Source organism: Hemitrygon akajei, chromosome 4 (genome assembly GCF_048418815.1).
Source record: "Hemitrygon akajei chromosome 4, sHemAka1.3, whole genome shotgun sequence".
Lineage (NCBI taxonomy): Eukaryota > Metazoa > Chordata > Chondrichthyes > Myliobatiformes > Dasyatidae > Hemitrygon > Hemitrygon akajei.
Window position 1 is genome coordinate 33,225,166 of NC_133127.1, and position 25,109 is coordinate 33,250,274.

At 41.4% G+C, this 25,109-nt stretch overlaps 1 protein-coding gene across 1 annotated transcript in view; it reads right to left on the minus strand.

Annotated features, from left to right (window-relative positions):
* Nucleotides 1–20,765, minus strand: part of LOC140725900 (uncharacterized) — a 55,835-nt gene extending 35,070 nt beyond the window's left edge. The window contains exons 1-3 of the mRNA XM_073041837.1: nucleotides 20,636–20,765; nucleotides 6,226–6,552; nucleotides 1,053–1,172 (exon numbers count right to left, since the gene is read on the minus strand). Coding sequence (XP_072897938.1) covers nucleotides 1,053–1,172; nucleotides 6,226–6,552; nucleotides 20,636–20,720 — 532 coding nt within the window. The 5' untranslated portion in view covers nucleotides 20,721–20,765. The remainder of the gene's footprint in view (nucleotides 1–1,052; nucleotides 1,173–6,225; nucleotides 6,553–20,635) is intronic.
* Between the last annotated feature and the right edge of the window lie 4,344 nt (nucleotides 20,766–25,109).

Sequence of the window (25,109 nt, forward strand, 5' to 3'; positions counted from 1 at the left end):
TTAAGTTATGAACATGTTGACAGAAACAAATGTTGTTTTACAAGGGCTAGGGATATCGCTGAAGAGTGAACTTTGAACCATCTCAGTCAAACTGTGCCTGGAATTCTGATTAGACCTTCCTTCCATACGAGGGGTGATTGATAAGTTTGTGGCCTAAGGTAGAAGGAGTCGATTTTAGAAAACCTAGAACATTTATTTTTCAACATAGTCCCCTCCTACATTTACACACTTAGTCCAGCGGTCGTGGAGGATACAGATCTTGGGCCTCCAGAAAGTGTCCACAGCGGGGGTGATGGATAAGTTTGTGGCCTAAAGTAGAAGGAAATGAGTTATACAGCTCTCGTTACATGCACATGCAGTTCAACTCTTTGAGTGATTATGCAGAGTTTGAAGCACTTCTACCTTGGGCCATGAACTTATCAATCACCCCTGTTGAGTTATTAACTTCAAACTTTCTGCATTTTCACTCAAAGAGTTGAACTGCATGTGCATGTAACAAGACCCGTATAACTCATCTTCTTCTACCTTAGGCCACAAACTTATCAATCAGCCCCGCTGTGGACATTTTCTTGGAGGTCCAAGATCCGTATGCTCCACGACTGCCGGACTAAGTGTGTATATGGAGGAGGGGACTATGTTGAAAAATAAATGTGCTATGTTTTCTAAAATTGACTCCTTCTACCTTAGGCCACGAACTTATCAAACACCCCTTGTATATTAACTGTTCTTCAGTTAGTGTCATTTATGTCCTTAAAGAGATTGATAATAAGTATTAATGGAATCAAAAGGTATGAGGTTAGTGCAGGAAAACGAGGCTGAAGTAAAAAATCAGCATGAGCTTATTGAAAGGCACAATGGGCTAAAAGTCAAAAAGGCCAACCATTGTTTCTATTTCAGATTTCATATCTGCTTTTGCAACCAAACTATCTGAGTGCAATTCATTTGGATGTTCTACTTCCATAAATGAAGACATAATTCCTAACACAGGGAACAATAGAAACTTTTAAATCAGAATGCATTTGTATTTTTCTCCTGAGTTGTGTGATCCTCACCATTCCGCTGTGAGCATTTCATTCTCCAGAAGCAGTAGCACAAAGATATGAACACGATCAGTATTATGGGACTGATGGCTACCAGAATCCAGGTGACCAGATCCGACTTAGTGGGGATATCTATATTAAAAATAGACATTCTATTAAAGAAAATCTCCAGACAGTGGTAGATAGAGTTCAATCCATCACAGACACAACCCTCCCCACCATTTACAAGGAGCACTGCCCCAAGAAAGCAGGACCCCAGCACCCAGACCATGCTCTCTTCACACTGCTGCCATTGGGCAGGAGGTATAGGAACCTCAGGCCACACACCACCAGGTCCAGGAACAGTTAATGTCTGCATGGATATCTCCACTCAGCTCAACACTGAACTGATCCCATAATCTATGGACTCACTTTCAAAGATTCTTTACAACTCATGTTCTCAGCATTATTTATATATATATATATATTTGTACAATATGTCTTCTTTTGCACACCGGTTGTTTATCAGTCTATATGTATAATTTCTTATAAATTCTATTTTATTTATTTTCCTGTAAGTTCTTACAAGATAATGAATCTCAAGGTATAGTGACATAAATATACTTTGACAATATTAAATTCTTTGACTTTGATTTCTAACTGCCCTCAAGAAGGAGGAGGTGACCTTCTTGGATTACTGCAGGAGTAGCTGTACTGTGTGACCGTTGGGAAGGAAATTACTGATTTTTGTCAAGTATTTCCCTTTGTATTTATTATGGAAATGATGATGTTGATCCAAGAAGGAGCGGAGATATATGTGCAAGTTATGATAGCATGTGACTTGTTGTAGAGATCGGAAATGGTGGTGTTAGAACATTACAGCACAGAAACAGGCCCTTTGGCCCTTCTTGGCTGTGCCAAACCATTTTCCTGCCTAGTCCTACTGACCTGCAACTGGACCATATCCCTCCATACACCTCTCATCCATGTACCTGTCCAAGTTTTTCTTAAATGTTAAAAGTGAGCCCGCATTTACCACTTCATCTGGCAGCTCATTCCACACCCCCACCACTCTCTGTGTGAAGAAGCCCCCCCCCCATGTTCCCTTTAAACTTTTCCCCCTTCACCCTTAACCCACGTCCTCTGTTTTTTTCCCTCCCCTAGCCTCAGTGGAAAAACCTGCTTGCATTCACTGGTTCTGGTGCTTGTATTCTTCTACATGCTGGAGGGTGTGGGAATCATTTGCAAGATCAGCTTTAGTAACCACCCCTGTCTATGAGACAGCTACAGAGAATTTGAGGCCAAGGACTGGAGGTCCGGAAGTGGCCTGTCCTGGGGTTGGAGGCCTGTCTGTGTGTGTGAAGAGGTGGGTGGGAAAAGAGCTTGCTTTGCTGTTGTTCTCGTGTTGCAGCTTGTGCTGTTCTGCTGAGCTTTGTAGGCAGCTATGCTGGGGCTGCAATATGTGGAGACACTGTGGGCTGCCCCCCAGCACATCCTTGGATGTGTTGGCCATTAATACAAATGCCACATTCCACTTGTGCTTCGATGTGCATGTGATAAATAAATCTAAATCGGAACCAGGGAAGTATCTTTGAAGAAGTTTTGCCAAGTTGCTGCAGAAAATCCTGCAGATAGTGCGCAGTATTGGTGGTGGTGTATTGAGCGCATGCTTCAGCATTATCCTTTAATCACAGTGAGACCAACATCAAAGGGGGTTAGAGGAGCATTATCCCGACTGAAGGCAATAACTGAAATTCCCCAATCCCCAAATAACAGTTTTTTTATACATGCAGTGTCAAAGGGGTTGTAGCTGGGTTTGAACCGGGGATGTTACAATGAAGTTCCCTATGGTTAACTAGTAGGCTACCAAGAGGGACTTAGACCAGGTGGACTCAAGTGATGAGGAGACAAGAGACGAGGATGGTATTAACAAAGAATCTTCACTTGTGGATTGGTTAGTAGAGAACACAGGCTAGGACTCGAAAATCACTACACACAGGGTGGGGTAGGCTCAAGACTGAGCAAAATTGAACAAACCAGAGGAAACTTAAATAGGCAAACAAAACAAGGCACAGGTACACAGATGAATAAAACAAAGCAGAGGTGAAAATAATTATGGAAGGAGGAACTTTGGAGTCTGGAGGACTCTAGTACCCTTAGGTGGTCCGACCAAGGCATGATATGCAGTTTATTAGTTTAACTCGTCAGAGCTGTGGGTTTGGAAATCAGTAATGAAAACAGGAAGTGCTAGGAACATTCAGTGATCAGGCCACCTCTAGAACATAGAACATAGTACAGGAGCAGGCCCTTAACTAATTAAACTAGGAATTAAATGCCTCACTAAATCAGAACCAGGTCTATTATCACCAAAATGTGTTGTGAAATTTGTTGTTTTGCAGCAGCAGTACTGTGCAATATGCAGAAATTACTGTAAATATTTATAACTAATTATTATAAAATTACAGTAAGCATTTTTTTCATTACTATAAGTAAACCCTTCTGCCAATGCAATGTCCACATCCCTCTATTCTCTCTCTCTGTAGGAAGAAAAAAATCAGAGTTAATGTTCCAGACCAACGACCTTTTGTCAGAACCAGGATAGGTTACCAACCTAAAACTCTGCTTGTCTTTCTACAGGTGCTGTTTAACTTACTGACTATTTCCAGTGTTTTCTGTTTTTATCTAATTTGATTTTGGATGCATGTGCAGAAGACTTGATCATTCACTTTGCAGATGTCTTGAAATTAGGAGGTATTGCAGACAGGGAAAAAGATTATCTGACATCACAGGGGGATCTTGATGAGTTAGGAAGTTGGTTTGGGACACTTGTGGGTTGCCCCAGCACATCTTGTGTTGGTTGTTATCGTAAAACGACATGTCCCTCTATATGTTTCAAGGTACATGTGATAAATAAATGAATCTGAGCATTGGCAAATAGATTTCAATGCAGGTAAGTGTGAGGTGATGAATTTTGGGAAGTCAAACCAGAGTAGGATTTACACTGCAAATAGTAAGGCACAAGGGAGTGCATTGGAACAGAGGGTCTTAGGAGTACAAATGGATAGTTCATTGAAAGTGGTGTCACAGTTAGATACGGTGGTGAAATTGCGATTTAACATGCTGGTTTTCATTTGTCAGAACAATGAGTATTGGAACTAGGTTGTTGTATTGCAGGTGATTAAGTTGTTAGTGAGGCTGCACTTGGAGTACTCTGCACACTTTAAGTCACTCTGTTACAGAAAAGATGTGGTTAACCTGAAGATAGTGCAGAAAAGATTCACGACGATGTTGCCAGCACTGGAGGGCCTGAGTTATGGGGGAGGTTGGACAGATTAGGTCTTTATTCCTTGGAGCATAGGAGAATGAGGGGTGACTTTATAAAAATGTTTAAAGTTATGAGAGGCGTAGATAAGGTGGATGCAACAATCTTTTCTCCAGGGTAGGGGTCCATAGATTTAGGGTGAGAGGGGGAGAGATTTCAAAGGCACCTGAGGGGTAACTTTTCCACACAGTGGGTGTTGAGTATATGGAACTAACTGCCAGAGGAAGTGATTGAGGCAGGTACAACAGCATCTTTTAAAAAGAACTAGGATAGGTAGATAGAGGGGTATGGAGGGATCTGGGCCAAATGCAGGGTATTGGGACTAGCCAGGTGGGGTCTTGTAATCATCATGGTCTCATTAGGTGGCAGGGCCTGTAACCTTGCTGCATTTCTCTATGACTTTATAACCAAATAATAGAGTTACAGTTGCAGAATGTAAAGACATCTCCTTGTAGCTAGTTGTTACCAAGGACCTTGCTTAATGAGTTTTTGGAAGATATTTAACTGCTGATGTTTAACAGACTGTTTTGAACTGCACCCTATGTGCAATTATATAATATTCCAGCAGAGGTCAGTGGAATACCAAAGGCCTGGAATCTAATTCAACACAGAACCACGGTAGAACACAGACGCACGTGTCCAGACACTGTTCTGGTTACTTTGCTGGTTTTAAAACATCATTATAAACTTCCCGATGGTGCATTTGTAACAGAATACATTTCTTTGGCTTTCTCAAGAGTCTTTGCTTTACTTTAAATTAAAAAGCGAGACTGCATATGCTGCGCTGTTTTCTTTCTGGAGTGTAGGTGCCTGAAGGGTCAATTTCTAGTTTTATAATGTCATTGGGGGCATAAGGTGAATGTTCATAGTCTGCTTCCCATTGTAGGAGCGTGTTAAACTACGGGGCATAGGTTTAAGGGGAGAGGGGAAAGATTTAAACGGGACCTGAAGTGCAAGATTTTCAGAGAGATGGTGGAGGGTATATGGAACTCACTGCCAGAGGAAGTGGTAACGTGGATACAATTACAATGTTTAAAAGACATTTTATACAGGTACATGGACGGGAAACCTTTAGAGGCATATCAGCAAATGCAGACAAATGGGACTGGTTCAGCTAGGCACCTTGCTCAGCATGGGCAAGTGGAGGGCAAAGGGCCAGCTTCCATCCCATTGCTCCCTATCGCTTCATCCGCCATAACAGCCAGGATATTTCATACTTCCACTTCCCATTCCCATACTAATGTGTCTGTGCTCGGTCTCCGCTACCCTGTCTGAGGCAAGACACAGATTAGAGGAACACCTCATATTTTCTCTTGGAAGCCTCCAAACTGATGGTATCGATATTTATTTCTCTAACTTTCAGTAACCACACCCATCTGTTCCCCTCCCATTTGTTTTCCCTTGTCCCTCTGGTCCCTTCTCCTCCCCTTCCCTATCCTCAAGACCCACACCTTTCTCCCTCTGGTTATCCACCTCCTTTATTCCATTGTCCACTATACGCTCCTATCAGCTTCCATCTTCATTAGCCCTTTGCCTCCTCCACCTATCACCTCCCGGCTTCTCACATCATACCCATTCCCCTCCCCTCGATTCACCTATCACCTGCAGCTATTGCTCCCCCCCCTCCCCCACCTTCTTATTCTGAGTTTTGCCCTTTTTCCTTTATAGTCCTGGTAGAAAATCAAGATGTTAACTGTTCATTTCCCTCCAGTGACCTGCTGAGTTCCTTCAGCGATTTTTTTTTCCGTGTGTAACTCTATGACTCCATCCGAAGTGGCAATTGGAATCTGCCTGGATAGGAAAATTGCAAGTATGATAGATAAAACGTACATGTCTGTTGTGCATATTTAAATCATAAGGTAGAAGCACAATGAATCATCTTACCAATGACTCGTAATATCGTCCCTTCTCCGCTTGCTTTTCTGACTGATGGAATTTCCACGAATACCTCGCAGAGGTAGAACGCAGAGTCATTCTGTGAGACACTCTGAATGGTAAGGCTCGAGCTGTTCACTTCAACAGTGTACTTTGTTCTTCCATCCTGGTAATTTCCTGTTTTGTTCGAAAAAATATTGATGCCATCCTTTAGCCAATTCACTCTGACGCTCTCAATTTGGCTGCTGTTCCAGGAGCACATCATCACAACCTGGTTGCCCACAGAAACATTGGCCTCTGGAGGGTGCTGAATAATTTTTAAATCCACTGTTCCACCTGTGAATAAAAGCAGACCAATGCATTGCTAGGTTATGGATCTCCGCTTCCCTGAAGGATGTATACACTCAGTGGCCACTTTGTTAGCTACACCGACTCGTTAAGGCAAATCTCTAATCAGCCAATCATGAGACAGCATATCAATGCATAAGAGCATGCAGACATGGTCAAGAGGTTCAGACCAAACACTAGAATGGGGAAGAAATGTGATCTAAGTGACTTTGACCGTGGAATGATTGTTGGTGCCAGACAGGGTGGTTCGAGCATCTTGGAAACTGCTGATCCCTGGGATTTTCACACACAACAGTCTCCAGAGTTTACAGAGAGTGTAGCGAGAAACAAAAAACATCCAATGAGCAGCAGTTCTGCGGTTGAAAATGCCTTGTTAATGAGAGAGGTCAGAGGAGAATGGCCAAATTGGTTCGAGCTGACAGGAAGGTGACAGTAACTCAAATGACCACTTGCCTCAACAGTGGTGTGCAGAAAAGCACCTCTGAATACACAAAACATCAGAGCTTGAGGTGGATGGGCTACAGCAGCAGATGACCATGGACATTCACCCAGTGGTCACTTTAGTAGGTACAGGAGGTATCTCATAAAATGGCAACTAAGTGTGTACACTCCAGGACAAGAAACCTGCTGTGCCTTCTTCCATCTCACAGACCCAATGTGGCACTACATTGCTATGTCGCTCTGATCCTACCATCGCCCTGCTGTAAGTAAAACCACAGTCCCCTCTCCACTAGCAGTCTCAGCTCGGTTTCCGAATGGCGCGTCGACAGAGAACCATTGCTGCTGTCTTGCAGCTCCAAGGACCCAGATTCGATGGATGACGCGATGTCGCGTCAGCACGTTCTCCTTCTGACCACAAAGCTTTACTCTGGGAACTCCAGTTTCCGCTGAGATCTCAGAGATGTGCTGGTGTATAACTGTATTAATTAGTATCTGTAAATGACCGTCTGTGAGATCTAAATGGTAAAATAATTAACGGGGAATTGATGGGAACATGAGACGAAATACCATAAGAAAGATTTAGGAGCAGCATTATGCCATTTGGCCCATCGAGTCTGTTCTGCCATTTCATCCTGGCTGATCCATTTTCCCTTTTAGCCCCAATCTCCTGCCTTCTCCTCATATCCCATCACACCCTGACTAATCAAGAATCCATCAATTGCTGCCTTAAATAGACCCAACGACTTGGCCTCCACAGCCACCTGTGGCAACAAATTCCACAGATTCACCACTGTCTGGCTAAAGAAATTCCTCCTCATCTCTGTTCTAAAAGGACACCCCTCTATTCTGAGGCTGTGTCCTCTGGTTGTAGATTTTCCCACCATGGGAAGCATCCCCTCCACATCCACTCTATCAAGGCCTTTCACCATTCAATAGGTTTCAATTAAGTCACCCCTGATTCTTCTAAATTCCAGTGAATAAAGGCACAGAGCCATCAAACATTTCTTTTGTGCCTTTCAATCCTGGAATCATCCCGGAATGATACAAGACTACATGGAAATGGCGGGGGGGGGGGGGGGGGGGTGGCTAATGGGATTAATGGGAGCTGGCACAGACTTGATGGGCTGAATAGCTTTCTGTGGCAGAATATGTTAATTAGCCTTTGGCTCAGACCCTTGAGAGTTTCCATGCCCATAATTTCCAGACCAACACGTTAATTAATTCTGAGTAAAGAAAATAGCAGACTACTAAAACAGTGCACAGCGTTAAAACACACAGGAAGTCCTCAAGTGTGCTGATTTACTATCTATTGATCTGCATGACTTCAAGGCTTCAAACGTGGGTGAATGCAGCACGTTCCTCCTGAGACCAAACTTGTGGTGTCTAACAAATTGTAGCTAGAGACCAGTCAGGTTTAGGAACCTGGGCCAGAACCTTTCCTTAAGTTCCAAAGAAGGGTCTTAGCCCGAAACGTTTCCAAGGGTGCCGCTTGGCCTGCTGAGTTCCTCTAGCATTATGTATGTGTTTCTTCGGACTTCCAGCATCCGCAGAATTTCTCATGTTCCTATGTTTGACCTCCAAAACATAAAATTACCTCAACCTTGTGTGTTATTTCAACCTATGTGACTTTCCAAGTACTGTAACTGTCAGAGTTTTGTAGGTGAGTTTTAAGTTACAAATAGATCTGCGCTCAGAGATGGGCTTTGGAGCAGGCAAGTATGTGGCTGAAGCCAGGGTCAGGGACACTGGTGTCGGAAACATATTCATTTGTTATTCTTCTTTGCTATTCACAAGAAGTAAACATATTTTTAATCATTTCTGCACAAATCTAAATGCTGTATGGCTGGGCTTGCTGAAGGCAGGCATTCTGTTTGCAGCCTGTTTTCCTTTGCAAAAACTGTAACTGCTTTGATCTTTTTGCACTCCAATTGACATTTACTTGTATAATTTTTGTTCTTTCTTGTGAATGTTGAGGATGATAATATGTGCTTGTGCTAATGCTGTAAGTTTTTTTTTTACACCTGTGCATACATGTACACGTGCATACGACAATAAACTCAACTTGACTCTGACCCTTTCAGGGTGGGAACAGCAATATCATACAACTCTTTATGGAGCCAGTTTCCTCCTGGTCTCCTGCTGTGAGGTGGGCTACTAGAGACTGCACTTGCTAGATCTAGCTGAATTGAAGCTGCAGCTGGAGGAGTTTAAGTTTTGATCATTCATGTATCAGGGTGTAATCTTGGCACAGTTATCCTCCTGGCAATGGAACTGAAGGCAGAAAGTAACAGAAGAAAATATTGTGGTTAATGCCCCACATTTGAAAGCAGCTATTTTGTTGACAGGCTTAAAGAGCAGATGATCTCCAGCCTCACTTTTGGGTTACCAGTCAATGAAGGGAGAGGTTGATGGTGGGGGTTGAACTAGCCACTTTCAGCCTTTTTTTCACTTCTTATAATTATTAAAAGGCACTTCAAAGAACTGTGCTCTGTTTGACAACCTGCATGGGAATGCTTAAAGAAAACGTCAAGGGAGGAAAGTAACTTACAGAGTGATAGCAGATGGCTTTATTGATGACTCACATGGAAATGAAGGCCGATTGACCACATACCATGTCCAAAATCTCCCACAAACAACCAAGGTCACTTATTAATTTGGGTCATTGCAATGAGAACCAAACACATTCTTATCTGTGTTGGTTGTTAATGCAAATGTTGCATTTCACATGTGATAATTAAATCTGAATCTGATATTCTGATGAAAGGGGGTGGTGGAATCTTTGAATAGTTTACTCCAAAGTACAGTCTGTTAAAAAAAAAGGAACTATTTAGAAATTAGAATGTTTAAGCAACATTGCATCTAGACTAACATAGTGCTCCTAATCTGTATCACAATGAACTGACTTGAATGAAATGTAACCAGAAACAACAATGAGAATGTGAGGCAAAGGCTGAATAAGATCAAAACCAAGTGCAAAATTTGGTCAAATCCATCAGTAATTATAACCTGAAGGATCATTTAATGCATCCAGACACAGTGAGACCGCAGTCTCTTAAACACAAGAAGGAAGGAGAACAGTTGTGATAGAAAGGAATAGATACACATAATGGTTTTAAAAAAATATCTTACTTTTAACTGCACTTGTCTAAATAGCGATACCAGGCATCTGCATAGAGTAGATTGACACCAGTTTCACCTTAACAGTCTGATTCATGAAAGAAGTAGAAACAGAATTCTCAGAAGAGACAGCTGCTCACTATGCAATCAGTAGTCTGGCTATTAAATTGCAACTGTTCAATGTTGAACTAAGTAGCTTTAGGAAGTTCCAGCATAAAAAATATTTGCTGTTGATAAGACTTCAAGCTTACATCTGCATCACACACCACCTCCGCACCCCTCCCTCAACCATTAACTCCATTTGTATAGAGATTAGCTGGACTCATAAATCCAAGCTATACTTGTTAAATCCGTAGAAGGTAAAATGGAGAGATCACTTTGGGTAGAGTATGCTGTGAACTTTTTATACTGCAGGAAGATTTAGTTGAGCTATGCAAATTGGTACAATATATTGCCAATTGGAAAGAAAATTAAACTAAGTTAAGTTTATTGTCATTTAACTATATACATGTATATAACCGTATAATGTATATAGAAATGAGACAATGTTTCTTCAAATCAGGGTGTAAAGCACAGTCGTACACATAACACACGATAACATGAACGTAAGGATAAAATCTACAAATGAACCACACATAAATAACAAACTAAAGTGCATTAATATTAAGTATTGTAAGGTATGGAACAGATTAACTAGTGACACTTCAAATATGATGTGGCAGGGAGCTCAGAAGCCTAATAGCCTGAAACTGTTTCTATCCTGACCGTTCATTTTTTTTGCATCATAGTCTCCAGCCTGATAGTAGAAAGTCAAAGAGGATGCTGGACGGATGGGTGGGATCCTTAATAATACTAAGGGCCCTGTGTATGCTGCATTCCTGATAAATGTCCCTGATGGATGATAGGGAGACGCTTATGACCTTCTCAGCTGCTCTCACAGCCCTTTACGTATGTGTGTGATATGTGCGCCCCTCGCTCAAAGTAAACATGAAGTTAGACTCACTCACATTTCGGACTCCTGTATCTTCCCTTGAATTAGTTTAATGTTTTGAAGTTACAACACATAACATTGTTGGCTCCTTACTCCTTTCCATAGATGCTGCCTGACCTGCTGAGCTCCTCCATCTTGTGTTGCTTTGCATCTGCAGAATCTCGTGTGTACAGTATGTAGGGAATAGTATTTAGATTGTAAGCACCACAACTTTTATAATAAATACTTTCCAAGTCACTGACAATGGACATGCACTTTCAATACTGAGATAGCTTTGTAAGTAGCGGTGGATTCAGAGTGGGAGGTTCCAAGGAGGCTGTTGTCCATTAAGTTGACTCCATTGCTTTCTAAGATTTGTCCTATTGCTTTGTTCTGCCCATATTCCTCCAACTTTATTCTCCTTGAAGTCTTTATTCCACTCTGTTTCCAAAGTTATCAATGAATGTGTAATATTGACCAGTCTAGCAATGGGCTCTACCGGTAGACGAAAAGAAGCGGAATAAGAACAAATGAAATAAGAGAAAAAATAACTTTGTGAAACAGAAAAACCCATAGAGAAAACAAAAGATTTTCTCAGATGTTTAGCTGAAGGAGCTGAGTTCCTCTTAGCAGTTTCAACCAGTTGAAAACTGCAGAAATAAATTGTTTTACTGTTGTATAGTGCAAGGGCTACAAGGGAGTGAATGAGTACTAATGTGCTTTAAGTATTTAACTACCGTACAATGAAATAACATGCTTCACACCACGGAAACCAGCATAAGCACTGGCCTGATGAGCCTATAAGGCTCGGGACAGACTTAACTTTAGCTTTTAAATAACATGCTAACACTTCTGAAAAATGACTATTAAGCTTTCAGTTAACATTGATCATCCACATATTTTCAGTTTACTCTAGACAAGAAAGTATGGGTCAGGAACATTGTTTGATTTATGATATCTCCCTTATTGCCTGATAATTAATTGAAATGAATGATGAATAATTCATCAACACATCATGAAGTAATGGAATTTAACCTTGAAAAACTTTGTAGTGTTGGTTTCCATCACAAACTTTCCAAACAACCCACTTGAAAAACCACACTCTGTTCTGCACAGATCGATGATAAAATATAACTTCCACACAAGACAAACGTGCACAGACGACAAGTTTCTTGGTCAGTCCTATAAATAGAAACACGTACATACACACTGGAGGAACTCAGCAGGTCGGGCAGCACCCGTGGAAACGAACAGTTAACGTTTTGGGCCGAGACCCTTCATCAGGACTGAAGAGGGAGGGGGCAGGGGCCCCATAAAGAAGGTGGGGGGAGGGTGGGAAGGAGAAGTCTGGTATGTGCCAGGTGAAAAACCAGTAAGGGGAAAGGTCAAGGGTCTCGGCCCGAAATGTTGACTGCTCGTTTCCACGGATGCTGCCCAACCTGCTGAGTTCCTCCAGCATGTTATACGTTTTGCTTTGACCACAGCATCTGCAGTGTACTTAGTGTTTACTATAAATAAAAAGATTTATCTCTGCTTTTACAAGCGCATATCTTTACTTCTAATTATTGCATTTACTTCCCCACTGGAAGAAAACACTATTACAGATATATTTCTTATATAGATTCATAGAAAAGGGTCGAAGGGCATGTTTCTATGCTGTACTTCTCTAAGAAAATTGTCAAGCCTGCCTTGCATGGAAATTATATTTTACCACTGCTCTGCGTAGAACAGAGTGTTGTTTTTTAAGTGGGTTTAGTCTGTGCCAAACTGCCTACTCCGATCGATCTGCACTGGGAGCATAGCAACCCCCCCCCCCCCCCCCCCGAGTCCCCACACCTCTTGCATCCAGGTACCTATCCGAACTTCTCTTAAATGTTGAAATCAAGCTTGGTTGCATCACTTGTGCTGGCAGCTTGTTCCACACTCTCATGATCCTCTGAGTGAAAAATGTTTCCCCTCATGTTCCCCTTAATCTTTTCACCTTTCACCTTTAACCCATGATTAATTATTCATCATTCATTTCAATTAACTATTATTGGCAATAAGGGAGATATTACAAATTAGGCAATGTTCCTGACTCCTACTTTCTTGTCTAGGATAAACTGAAAATTTGTGGATAGAAACATAGAAAATAGGTGCAGGAGTAGGCCATTTGGCCCTTTGAGCCTGCACCGCCATTTAGTATGATCATGGTTGATCATCCAACTCAAAACCCTGTACCTGCTTTCTCTCCATACCCCCTAATCCCTTTAGCCACAAGGGCCATGTCTAACTTCCTCTTAAATATAGCCAATGAACCGGCCTCAACTGTTTCCTGTGGCAGAGAGTTCCACAGATTCATCACTCTCTGTGTGAAGAAGTTTTTCCTCATCTCGGTCCGAAAAGGCTTCCCCTTTATCCTTAAACTGTGACCCCTCGTTCTGGACTTCCCCAACATCGGAAACAATCTTCAATGATGATCAATGTTAACTGACAGCTTTGGTTGTAGTCCTACCCAACCTCAGTGGAAACACCCTGCTTACATTTACCCTATCTACACCCCTCATAATTTTGTAAACCTCTATCAAATCTCCTCTCAAGCTTCTACATTCCAAGGAATAAAGTCCTAGCCTATTCAATCTTTCCTTATAACTCAGGTAGTCCAGTCCCGGCAACATTCTTATAAATTTTCTTTGTACTCTTTCAAACCAATTTACATCTTTTCCATAGGCAGATGACCAAAACTGCACACAATACTCCAAATCAGGCCTCACTAATGTCTTAGACAACATCAACATGACATCCCATCTTCTGTACTCAGTTACTTCAGTACTCTGATAGTCCTGACGAAGGGTCTCGGCCCGAAACGTCGACAGCGCTTCTCCCTATAGATGCTGCCTGGCCTGCTGTGTTCCACCAGCATTTTGTGTGTTGTGTTCTGTACTCAGTACTTGGATTTATGAAGGCCAATGTGCCAAAAGCTTTCTTTATGACCCCACCTATCTGTGATGCCACTTTCAATGAACTATGGACCTGTATTCCCAGATCCCTTTGTTCTACAACACTCCTGTGTGTAAAACCTACCCTGGTTGGTCCCACTGAAGTGTAGCACCTTGCACTTGTCTGCATTAAATTCCATCTGTCATTTTTCAGCCCACATTTCTAACTGGTCCAGATCCTGCTGCAAACCACGATATTCTTTTTAGCTATCCACTACACCCCCAGTCTTGCTGTTATCAGCAAATTTGCTGATCCAGTTAACCACATTTTCATCCAGATCATTGATATAGAAGACAAACTAATCACTGTGGTACTCCACTAATCACAGGTCTTCAGAAAGGCAACCTTTTACCACCACTCTCTGGCTTCTCTCACAGAACAAATGTCTAATCCAATTTACCACCTCATATTGAATGACGAGCAACTGAACCTTCTTGACCAACCTCCTACGTAGGACCTTACTATCATCATGACTGATCCCCACTGAGGCGCAGGAAGATGTACACGTGAAAATTCTAAGAACAGAAGACAAACACCCACTGTGAGGTTTCGGTGAGTTAGGAGAATTGACTAACAGCTGATAATTAAGAACTCAAGGCAACATATCTTTAGACACATGAGCAGAACCATAGGAGCACTAAACAACTAAAGTAGCATGCAACAAAGAGGACTAAACAATCATACAATGGATCAGATCAGGCATCTGCACACACTGAGGTGGAGTATTTTGAGCTAAAGGAGGAGGTAGTGTTTAGTCTCTTAAAGAACATTAAGGTGGATAAGTCCCCAGAACCCAATGGGATATACCTCAAGTTATTGAGAGAGGCAGAGATAAGATTGCTGTGACCTTGATCAATATCTTTGTGTCTCTTGTCTAGTCACAGACCAGATCCAGAAGAACTGGCAAGTAGCCAATGTGAAATAGGTACAATCCTAGAAACTATTTACTAGTGAGTTTTACATCAGTTCAAGGAAAGTTAATGGAGATGATTCTGAGGGAATATGATCTCTAAGCATTTGGAAAACATGACTAGGACAGTCAGTATGGCACTGTGCGGGGCATGACTAAATGTCATGTCTGACTAAATTAACTGAGTTTTTGACACGGATAATTGATGAAGGTTGAACTGTGGATATTGCCTACATGGATTTTATTAAGGTATTGGTCAAGTTCCCTCATGGGTGGCTCAGCCAGAAGATTAAGATGCATGGGATCCGTGGTGGATAAGTCACTTGGCTTGCCAATAGAAGAAAGAGGGTACTGGTCAATAGACTTATTTGGTCTGGAGGTCTGTGACTCATGGTGTTCTGCAAGGATCTGTACTGGATCCTAAGCTGTTTGTTTTATTATCAGTCAATGAAGGTGATGTAAGTATTGTTGATGTTGTGGATAACATAGATGACTGGCAAAAACACAACAGGATAGAGATCAGTTACAGATATAGGTGGAGAAATGGTGGATGGAACTTAATCAGGCCAATTATGAGGTTATGCACTTTGGGAGATCAAATGTAAAGGAATAGTGTTCTGTTAATGACAAGACCCTTAACAGCGCTGACGTGCAGAAGGATCTTGGTGTTCAAGTCTATAGCTTCTTGAGAGAGGCTACATGTTGATAAGGTGTAAAGAAAGCATTTGGTATCCTTGTCTTTATTAGTCGAGGAACTGAATTCTAGAGTCGGGAAATTATGTTGCACCTTTATAAAACACGCGTTAGGCTACATCTGGGGTATTGTATTGAATTCTGGTTGTGTCATTATAGGAAGAATGTCAAGGCTTTGGAGAGGGTGCAGTAAATGTTTACCAGGATGCTACCTGGATTGGAGGGCATCTGCTATGAGGAGATGTTGGATAAACTTGGGTTGTTTTCTCTAGAGCAGTGGATGCTGAGGGGAGATCTGAGAGGCATGGACAGAATAGATAGCTGCTATCTTTTTTCTAGGGTTGAAAGGTCTTATTCCAGAGGGCATTCTTTTAATGTAAGAAGAATAAGCTGCCACAGGTGGTGGTGGAGTCAAATGCAATATAGGCATTCAAGAGGTTCTTGGAAAGGCACATGAATGTGTGGGAAATGGAAGGAGATGGACATTGTGCAGACAGATTACTTTTGTTGGACTTTTTATTACGAATTGAATTAGTTCAGCACAACATCATTGTGCCTGTTCTGTGTTCTATGTACCAAATCTCATTTTGAGGTGTGTTGGACAAATAGACAATAAACAGGAGAAGAATGTCCACATGCTGAATGATTATAACAATCGAGGGAAGGGCTGAAGCATTTGCTATCATTTCCAGCCAGATGTGCTGAATAGATGATCTGTTTTGACATCTACCTGATATTCCACCCTCACAGAAGCCCTGCTTTGACCAACTTGGTCCTCTCTACAAGATATCAAGGCACAGTTGAAAATATCCAGACCAGGCAACATGTACAGAAGATTTAGAATATAGAACAGTGCCAGCCGTGTTTATCATCTATTTCAGTACCACATTCCTGTTCTCTCCCAATACTCCATGATGTCTTTTGTATCTACAAACATATCTATTTTGTTCAAAAAAAAATTGAGGCTCGATCCCAGTAAGCTTGGTGGCAGTGAATTCCACAGCTCACCACCCTATGGGTGAAAAGTCTCCTCAGCAAGATGCTGGAGGAACTCAACAGGTCAGACAGCATCCATAGAAATTAATAAACAGTCAACAGTTTGTGCTGAGACCTTTCTTCAGGATAGGTCTCTTCCTCAGCTCAGTACTAAATCTTTTGCACTGTAACGTGACATTGTGACCTCTCGATCCAGGTGTCCCAGCCAGGGGAAAAATCCTTTAGCTGTCCAATTATTATTGCCTGAAAGTATTGTATGTTTATTTAGTTGTCCTCTCATGTTTTCTAAGTTGTGATGAATAAAATCTATCCTTGTATGACAGTTCCACCATTCTCAGAATCATTTTAGTTCTCCCTCAGTGGCATATACATTATTTATTGTATGTGGTTTAGGAGACTAAAATTGTTCACAATATTCCATTTGTGGTATCACCAAGGAATTTATGATTTACCAAGACATCTTTACTCCAATATTCAAATCCTTCCATTATGAAAGTCATAAAAGACTTGCCTTCTTAACTGCCTGCCATGAGATTTGTTTTGGTGGCTCATCGTCAAGGATATCTACATCAATGCTTCCCACTATAACATTTTAAATAATACGATGCACCTTCATTGTATTATTACCAATGTGGCTAACTTCATACTTATCATCTTTAAACCACATCTGCCATGTCCTTGCCCATAAACTCAGTCTATCTACTTTGCCATGAAACCCCTTGCATCCTCCTCACAATTTATAATCCCACTTACGTTTAAGGGCAGCAGCAAAAGTTGTAATATTACATTCTCTTCCTCATCTAAATCATTGATAAATATTATGAATGACTAATGCCCAAACACTGATCCCTGCAATATCCACCAATTACAATATCCACCAATGGCAATTACATTTGCCAATTTTTAATGTGCCAAAACTATTTCATGGACTATAGAACTTTGGAAATGATTACTACTGCATCCACTGTTTCTAATGGCTACCTTCAGTCTTCTAGGCTGCAAATGATCAAGTCCTGGGGATTTATTGGGTGCCATTAATTTCATCAGCATTGTTTTCTTCATTTTTGTTCTTAATCCTCCAATTTCATTAGATTCCTGGTTCCTTAACATTTCTGTGGGTTTACTTGTGTTCTCCTCTGTCACAGTGGAACTACTTAATTCATCCATCACTTCCTATGATGAATTCTCCCATTTTTACTGGAGATTTATGTTTGACACCATTTTGACTTTCTCTTTTTAGCTATCTGGAGGAACTGCTGGAGTCTAAGTTTATGTTCTCAGCAAGTGTACTCTCAGTCCCTACTTGTGCTCTTTTAATTTTTTTTCACTTAGCTGAAATCTAAACTACTCCTAATACTTAGGTTTGCAAAGCTACTCTTCACTGGATCTAATATAATCTTTAGCTAATATTAGCCAAAGTTGGGTTATTTATCCTTGTGCATTTTAAAGTTAGTCAAGGATAGAATTATAATAGTCATTGATCCTGTACTTCTGCTTTAAATGTCACCTATTACCTATCAAATATCATGCCTTTTAATGAAACTCCACAACCTAGCATTGCAACTCACGTCTCACTGCTATATAATTTCCCTTGTTTAGATTCATTTCCCTAGTTTTGTATTGTAAACTGACTATCTAAAACTTACAAAATTTAGTACTTACTCATTCTGACTTCCTTCACTCTCTTGCCGGTCAGATTGACATCAGCAAGTAGTGATGTCCCTATTTTGGCGCAAAAAGAAATGTATCTGTATTGAACTTTATATACCGTGTAAAAACTTTCGAGGCTATCTGTATTTCTTTGCTGTTATATCTGATTGGTTTTCAGAAGCTTTCTATCAATGTGCTCTCAACCTTCAACTCTAGGGGGCTGGTAACTTAGCTGAACCGGCCAAATAAAAACTCTGGCTCCTTGAGCAGTTCAGAATGGGTAGCATGCTGTGTGGAAATCTAAATTCTCTCCACAATCTGCAGACGCATTTCAGGAGTGGGGTAGAATATCCTCCAACTGCCTATATGAAGGAACTCAACATCAGGCAGGATACACAGACCACTAGGTGGGCATCCCACTCACAACAACTAACCATCTAGTCCTTCCACCAGAGAGCACATCAGTTGCCATTTTTTATTCCAGGTGCAAAATGCGCTTCAGTTACTTTCCTGTGATACTTGAACAGCAGCTCTCAAATCCACAACCCTCACCAGATTTGCAGCGGCTCAACAAGGCTGCTCGTAGAGTCATACAGCACTGAACCAGGCTGTTCAGTCCCAACCACTCATGTCAAACAAGATGCCCATCTAAGCTAGTTCCATTTGTCTGCAATTGGCCCATATCCCTCTAAACCAAGAGCTCCCAAATTGGGATCCACAGACATCTCGGTTAATGGTAGGGTCCATGGCTTAAAAAAGGTTGGGTACCCCTGCTCTGAATCTTCTCTGTTCATGCATTTGTCCATATGCCTTATAAATGTACCAGTCTGAATGACTTCCTCTCACAGTTCAATCCAAACGATGTTGACCTGAGAAAAAGACTACGCATTCACCCTTATATATGCCTCCTCATGGTTTTTTATACCTCTCTATGATCACCCATCCTTTTTCCTCTGCTCAATGAATAAAGTCTTAGATTGTTGAACATCTCAAAAACTCAGTCCTTTGAGTCCTGGCAAAGTCCTTGTAAATCTTTTATGCAATCCTTCCAGCAGCCTCTCCTCTATAGATTCAGTCTGTACTTCTGCCACAGTATGGAGCCAAGATAATCAAAGACACTGGGCATTCTCTCTTCTTCCTTCTCCCATCGGGCAGAAGATACGAAAGCCTGAAAGCATGTACCACCAGGCTCAAGGACAGCCTCTGTTCCACCATTATAAGACAAGTGAATGTTTCCCCAGTACAATAAAATGGGCTCTTAATCCCACAATGTATCTTGCACCTTACCATCTGTCCGCACTGTGCTTTCTCTGCACTCTAACACTTTATTCTGCATTTTGTTATTGTTTTACCTTGTACTACCTCAACATACCATTTTAAAGAATTGATCTGTACAGATAGTATGCAAGGCAAGTTTTTCACTGTACCTTGGCACAGGTGTCAATAATAAAAGACTCAAGAGGGGAAAAGTATTGAATTAGGTATAGCAATAAATGTTGGTCTTGACTGCATGGCTGACATCCTGAAATCTGAATAGTAACTAAAAATCCACCACCTCTTAATATAAAATTATTTCCATATCTGATGAACTGGAATGTTCGTGCATCAAAACCAGAACTCTATTTATGGGATGGTCATTTCTATACATGTCCACAGTTCATCATGTAGCCAAATATGATGCTTCCATTTGCTCATCAAACATAACTTGTAGCCTAATGAGCCGTTTTGAAATGTAGCACAAAATCAAATAAAACCACAGATGCTGAAAATTATAAATTAAAACAAAATCTGGTGATATTCAGCAGGTCTTTAAAAAACCTTTCTGCTCCCTTTCTCAGGGCATTTGCTTTGTTCTGCATTGTTCGACTTCTCTATGACATAGAATATGTTTATTTTCTCAATGTTCCAAGTTTGATAAAGGATCACTGACCTGAAATCTATAGAGACACAAGGGACTGGCTGGAATCTGGAGCAATAAACAATCTGCTAGGCTTGAGCAACATTTGTTGGGATGAAGGGGAAAGTCTTGATACAAAGTTTCAACCCAAAACATCAGCATTTATTTTTCCTCAACAGAAGCTGCTGAGTTCCTCCAGCAGATTGCTACTCTATCAACCGATACTGCGTTAACTGTGGATTATCTCCAACATTTAATTTTTATTTGGATGTAACATTGCAGATCTAAACCTTCTTCTTAAGCCTACTTGAGATGTTCCTCCTTAAATCAAAGGTACTAGCAACCCATGATCATTGGTATTATCAGCAATTTAAAAAAATCCAAAATCTAAAAATATTTAAATCAACTATATTCTTACCTGCAATAGCCATGCAAGATAGAAGAAGCATGTGTTGAATTAAGGGTAGAAGTTTACTGTAAAGACGGGAGGATCTCACCTCCATATCTTGACAGGTTAGAAGCTCCTCAGAAACAGTAAAACATTGTTCCTTTTGCCTTAAACCATGCATTCAAATTCTTCTGCTTCCTGTTTAACTACAGTCAGAGAGAAACAGTTGCGACTAGCCACATTTCCTGCTGACGGTCTCAATGAATACTTTTGATCTTTAGCTTGAATCGGATGGTAAACGGTAGCATTCATTTTGCTACATCAAATAAAGACATGCAAGAGTCTTAATCCAAAAGAATAATGCAACAATGAAAACAAAGTAATATTCTATACTCTAGAGCTCTGTCGACAGTGATATTTGGGGGTCAGATTACCATTTTTCTTAAAGAATTCTAGGATAATTCTGTTACTTTCATCAATTTCTGCTTAAATTATGGTGCCAATTAATATTTAGGTTCTGTCTGATCTGCTGTTGTCCAAACTGAGTCTTAGAATGATATGACATCGATACAGGCCCTTCAGCCGAATGAGTCCATGTTGACCACAGTGCACACCGAGCTAATCCCAATTTCCTGCGATCTGCCCTTCTCCCTATCAGCCCTGCCACTGTATACCACTATCCAAGTACTTCTTAAATGATACTACTGTACCTGCCTCAACCACTTCCTCTGGCAGCTCTTTCCATATACTCACCATGCTCGGTGTGAAAAAATTTGCCCCTCTGGTCCCTTTGAAATCTTTTCCTTGTACCCTAAATCCATGCCCCCTGATTTGAAGTCCCTTACCCTGGGAAAAAGACTGCTACCTTCCACCTTATCTATGCCTCTTAATATTTTAAACATTTCCACGAGGTCACCTACATTCTAAGGAATAAAGACCTAACCTGGTCAATCTGCCCCTATAACACAAGTCCTCCAGTCCTGGGAGCATCCTTTTAAAATCCAAAAACAAAAGAAATCAATGGATTGAAGCTCAGAGATTTGTAAGCAGAACTGAGATTTTTCACACTATATTCTGACCCTTCATTTCTCTGTTAGTTAACTCAGATGGCTGCAATCCCACTCCAATACATTTGAATAGTCCGCCCATCACCCAGCAGTATCATTCTTCCCTTGACACCCTTTCTTCCTTATTTATATGATAACTCTAAATGATATAACGAGTAGACCAAGGCAATCTTCCACGTTGATGGAAAGATTCCGGTGTTGCAACTGCACTATTGTAGCTTAGCTGGAGGAATAACTAGTTCTGCTGAGCAGGTCTTCAGTACTACAAATGGCATGCTGTCTAGTTCCTTAGTCCTTGCTGTATCCAGTGCTCGCAGCTGTTTCTTAATAGGATTTTCAGAGAATCAAACTGGTTGACTTCTGTGATGCAGGGATCTGAGAAAGCTGAGTTGGATTATCAGTGGGGTGGACTGATACTCTCTGAAATTCAGAGTATACCGTGGTCTCACTGAAACATGTATGTTTGAAAGAGGTAGATGATGAGAGCTTGTTACTCACTTGGTAGTGTACCAAGGAAAAGGTAATGCAGGTCCTACTCCTTAAGTTCTTACCCCTGCCAATCCACTCTCGCCAGCCTGATCTTCTCTATCTCTTATGATCTCCTCTAACCACACCACAATACACTCTAACCCCCACTTCTTTACAACCCAGCATCTCACCCACAACTTGGTGCCACACAATAGTGGAACATGCAGATGAAAAGACTTTGTGCTGGTCTGCAAAGCCTTTCAGCTATCCAGAAGTGTAATGCCCTGTGTAAGACCATAGACTTGCCTTTTCAAATATAGTTCAGTTTCCAACCTTGCATCTGCTAAAGTGTCTAATACTTTTATAAGTTAGACACTTCGGTTGTGGGTGACAAACCAAAATTAGGTTTCAGTCAGTCTGGCTGTACTGAAGGCTATAACATTTTCCACAAATGCACAGCAAAATGTCAGGTGAAACAAAATCTGAAACCCATAAAAGCTGTGGTAGATGCATGGAGAGGGGGAGCTTGTTGCATGGGCAACAGTTCGCTCTCCATATCGTACTTCCCAGGCTTGTGTATCTGGACAGCCAGAAAGCACCATTCATGATTGATCCTGACCAACGGAAGCCCTCATCTCACCATACTTCAAAGGAAAGACACAGACCAACACAGTTTGGTACAGAAGCATCACAGGAGGTGCCAGTCAGCATTGAACTCAATGTAGGACTGCTTTAGGGACTCCAACTCTGGATTTTTCCCTCAGGGTTTACTCCCTCAGACTTCCCCATGAGTGGGTGTAGTCACAAGACAGTGGAGGTTTGAGATCAGAGTTTTCCTTCTCCTAGATGAGCTGCCATCCATGGTTGATGAGCTCCATCTGCCCCAAGCGATTGGTCTTAAGTCGCCAGAAACCCACCTTTGCCCCTCCTCCTGTCAGTAAAAGCAGTTCTGCCGGGCTTAGTAGCTAAGCCACACGTAAAGGCCAGGAGCTGGTCTTGGTTGTCAGAGGCTACCTGAGGTGCATGCCATTGGGAGCATTTAATAGGTAGTGGGAGCTTGTCCCCATTACCACTCTGGCTATAACCACCATAAGGAACTTTGAAGTATACTTAATCAATAAAAAGATTGATCTTGCAATGCAATTGAGATTGTCACCTCAATTTCTATTTAAAATGAACGAAATTTACAGCAATAATGACTTCTACACTTGGATACCTGTTAGTTAATGTAAATATCTAATTACCCAATCGTGTGGCACCAATTCAATGCATAAAAGCTTGCAGAAATGGCTCAAGGTTCAGCTGTTGTTTAGACCAAATAACAGAATGAGGAAGAAATGCCATCTAAATGACTTTGACCAGGGAATAATTGTTGGTGCCAGACAGGGTGTTTGAGTATCTCAGAAACTGCTGATTTCTTGTGATTTTCACACATAATAGTCTCTAGAGTTTACAGAGATTTTTGTGCAAAATAAAAATAATCTAGTGAGCTGTGGGAAAATATCTTGTTAATGAGAGAGGTCAGAGGAGAATGACCACACTGGTTCAAGTTGACTGAAAGGCAACAATAACTCAAATAACCACACATTACAGCGGTAGTGTGTCCAAGGAGCAGTTCTGAACACACAGCACATTGGAAACTTGATGTGGGCGGGCCTCAGCAGCAGAAGACCAAAAACATACATTCGGTGGCCACTTCATTAAGTACAGGAGGTATTTAATGAAGTACCCACTGAGTGTTGTATTGTATGGTATAATGTTATGCTGCACAGGGATGTTATTGAAGTACGCTGGAAACATTCATAAGGTTAGGTACCATATGCGGAGAGAGAAACAGTTAACATTTCACATCCATGGCCCTTTTTCAAAACCTTGCCTGCTGACCCTGTGTAAATTCATGGACCAGTCCAGCAGAGTTAGGAATATGATGGTACCTAACGCTGGGTAGAGTGATGAATAGGGCACAAAGTTCACAAACCTGCAACTAATTAGAGACCTGCATAGAAACATAGAAATCTACAGCACATTATAGGCCCTTCAGCCCACAATGTTGTGCTGATGATGTAACCTGCCCTAGAAACTGCCTAGAATTTCGCCACTGCATAGACCTCTATTTTTCTATTACCCATCTAAGAGTCTCTAAAAAGATATTGTATACACCTCTACCACTGATGCTGGCAGTGCATTCCATGCACCCACCACTCTCTGTGGAAAAACTTACCCCTGACATCACCTTGTACCTACTTCCAAGCACCTTAAAACTGTGCACTCTCATGTTAGTCATTTCAGCCCTGGGAACAAGCCTCTGGCTAGCCACACAATCATTGCCTCTCATCATCCTACACATCTCTATCAGGTCACCTCTCATCCTCCATCACTCCAAGGAGAAAAGGCAAAGTTTGCTCAACCTATTCTCATAGGGCATGCTCTCCAATCCAGGCAACATCCTTGTAAATCTCCTTTACACTCTCTCTATAGTATCCGCATCCTTCCTGTAGTGAGGTGACCAGAAATGAACACCTCACTCCAAGTGGGGTCTAACTAATGTCATATGTCATCTATAACATTACCTCACGGCTCTTGAACTCAATCCCACAGTTGATGTCCATCTGCCACTTCTCAGCCCAGTTCTGCATCCTATTGATGTCATGCTGTAACTTCTGACAACCTTCCAGCCAATCCACAACACCCCCAACCTTTGTATCATCAGCAAACTTACTAACCCATCTTCTACTTCCTCATCCAGGTCATTTATAAAAACCACAAAGCAGAACAGATTCCTGTGAAACACCACAGGTCACCATCCTCCGTGCAGAATACAAATCATCTACACCACCCTTTGCCTTATGTGGGCAAGCCAATTCTCAATCCACAAAGCAAGTTCTCCTTGGATCCCATGTCTCCTTACTTTCTGAATCTTACATGAGGAACCTTTTCGAATGCCTTACCGAAATCCATACACACAACAT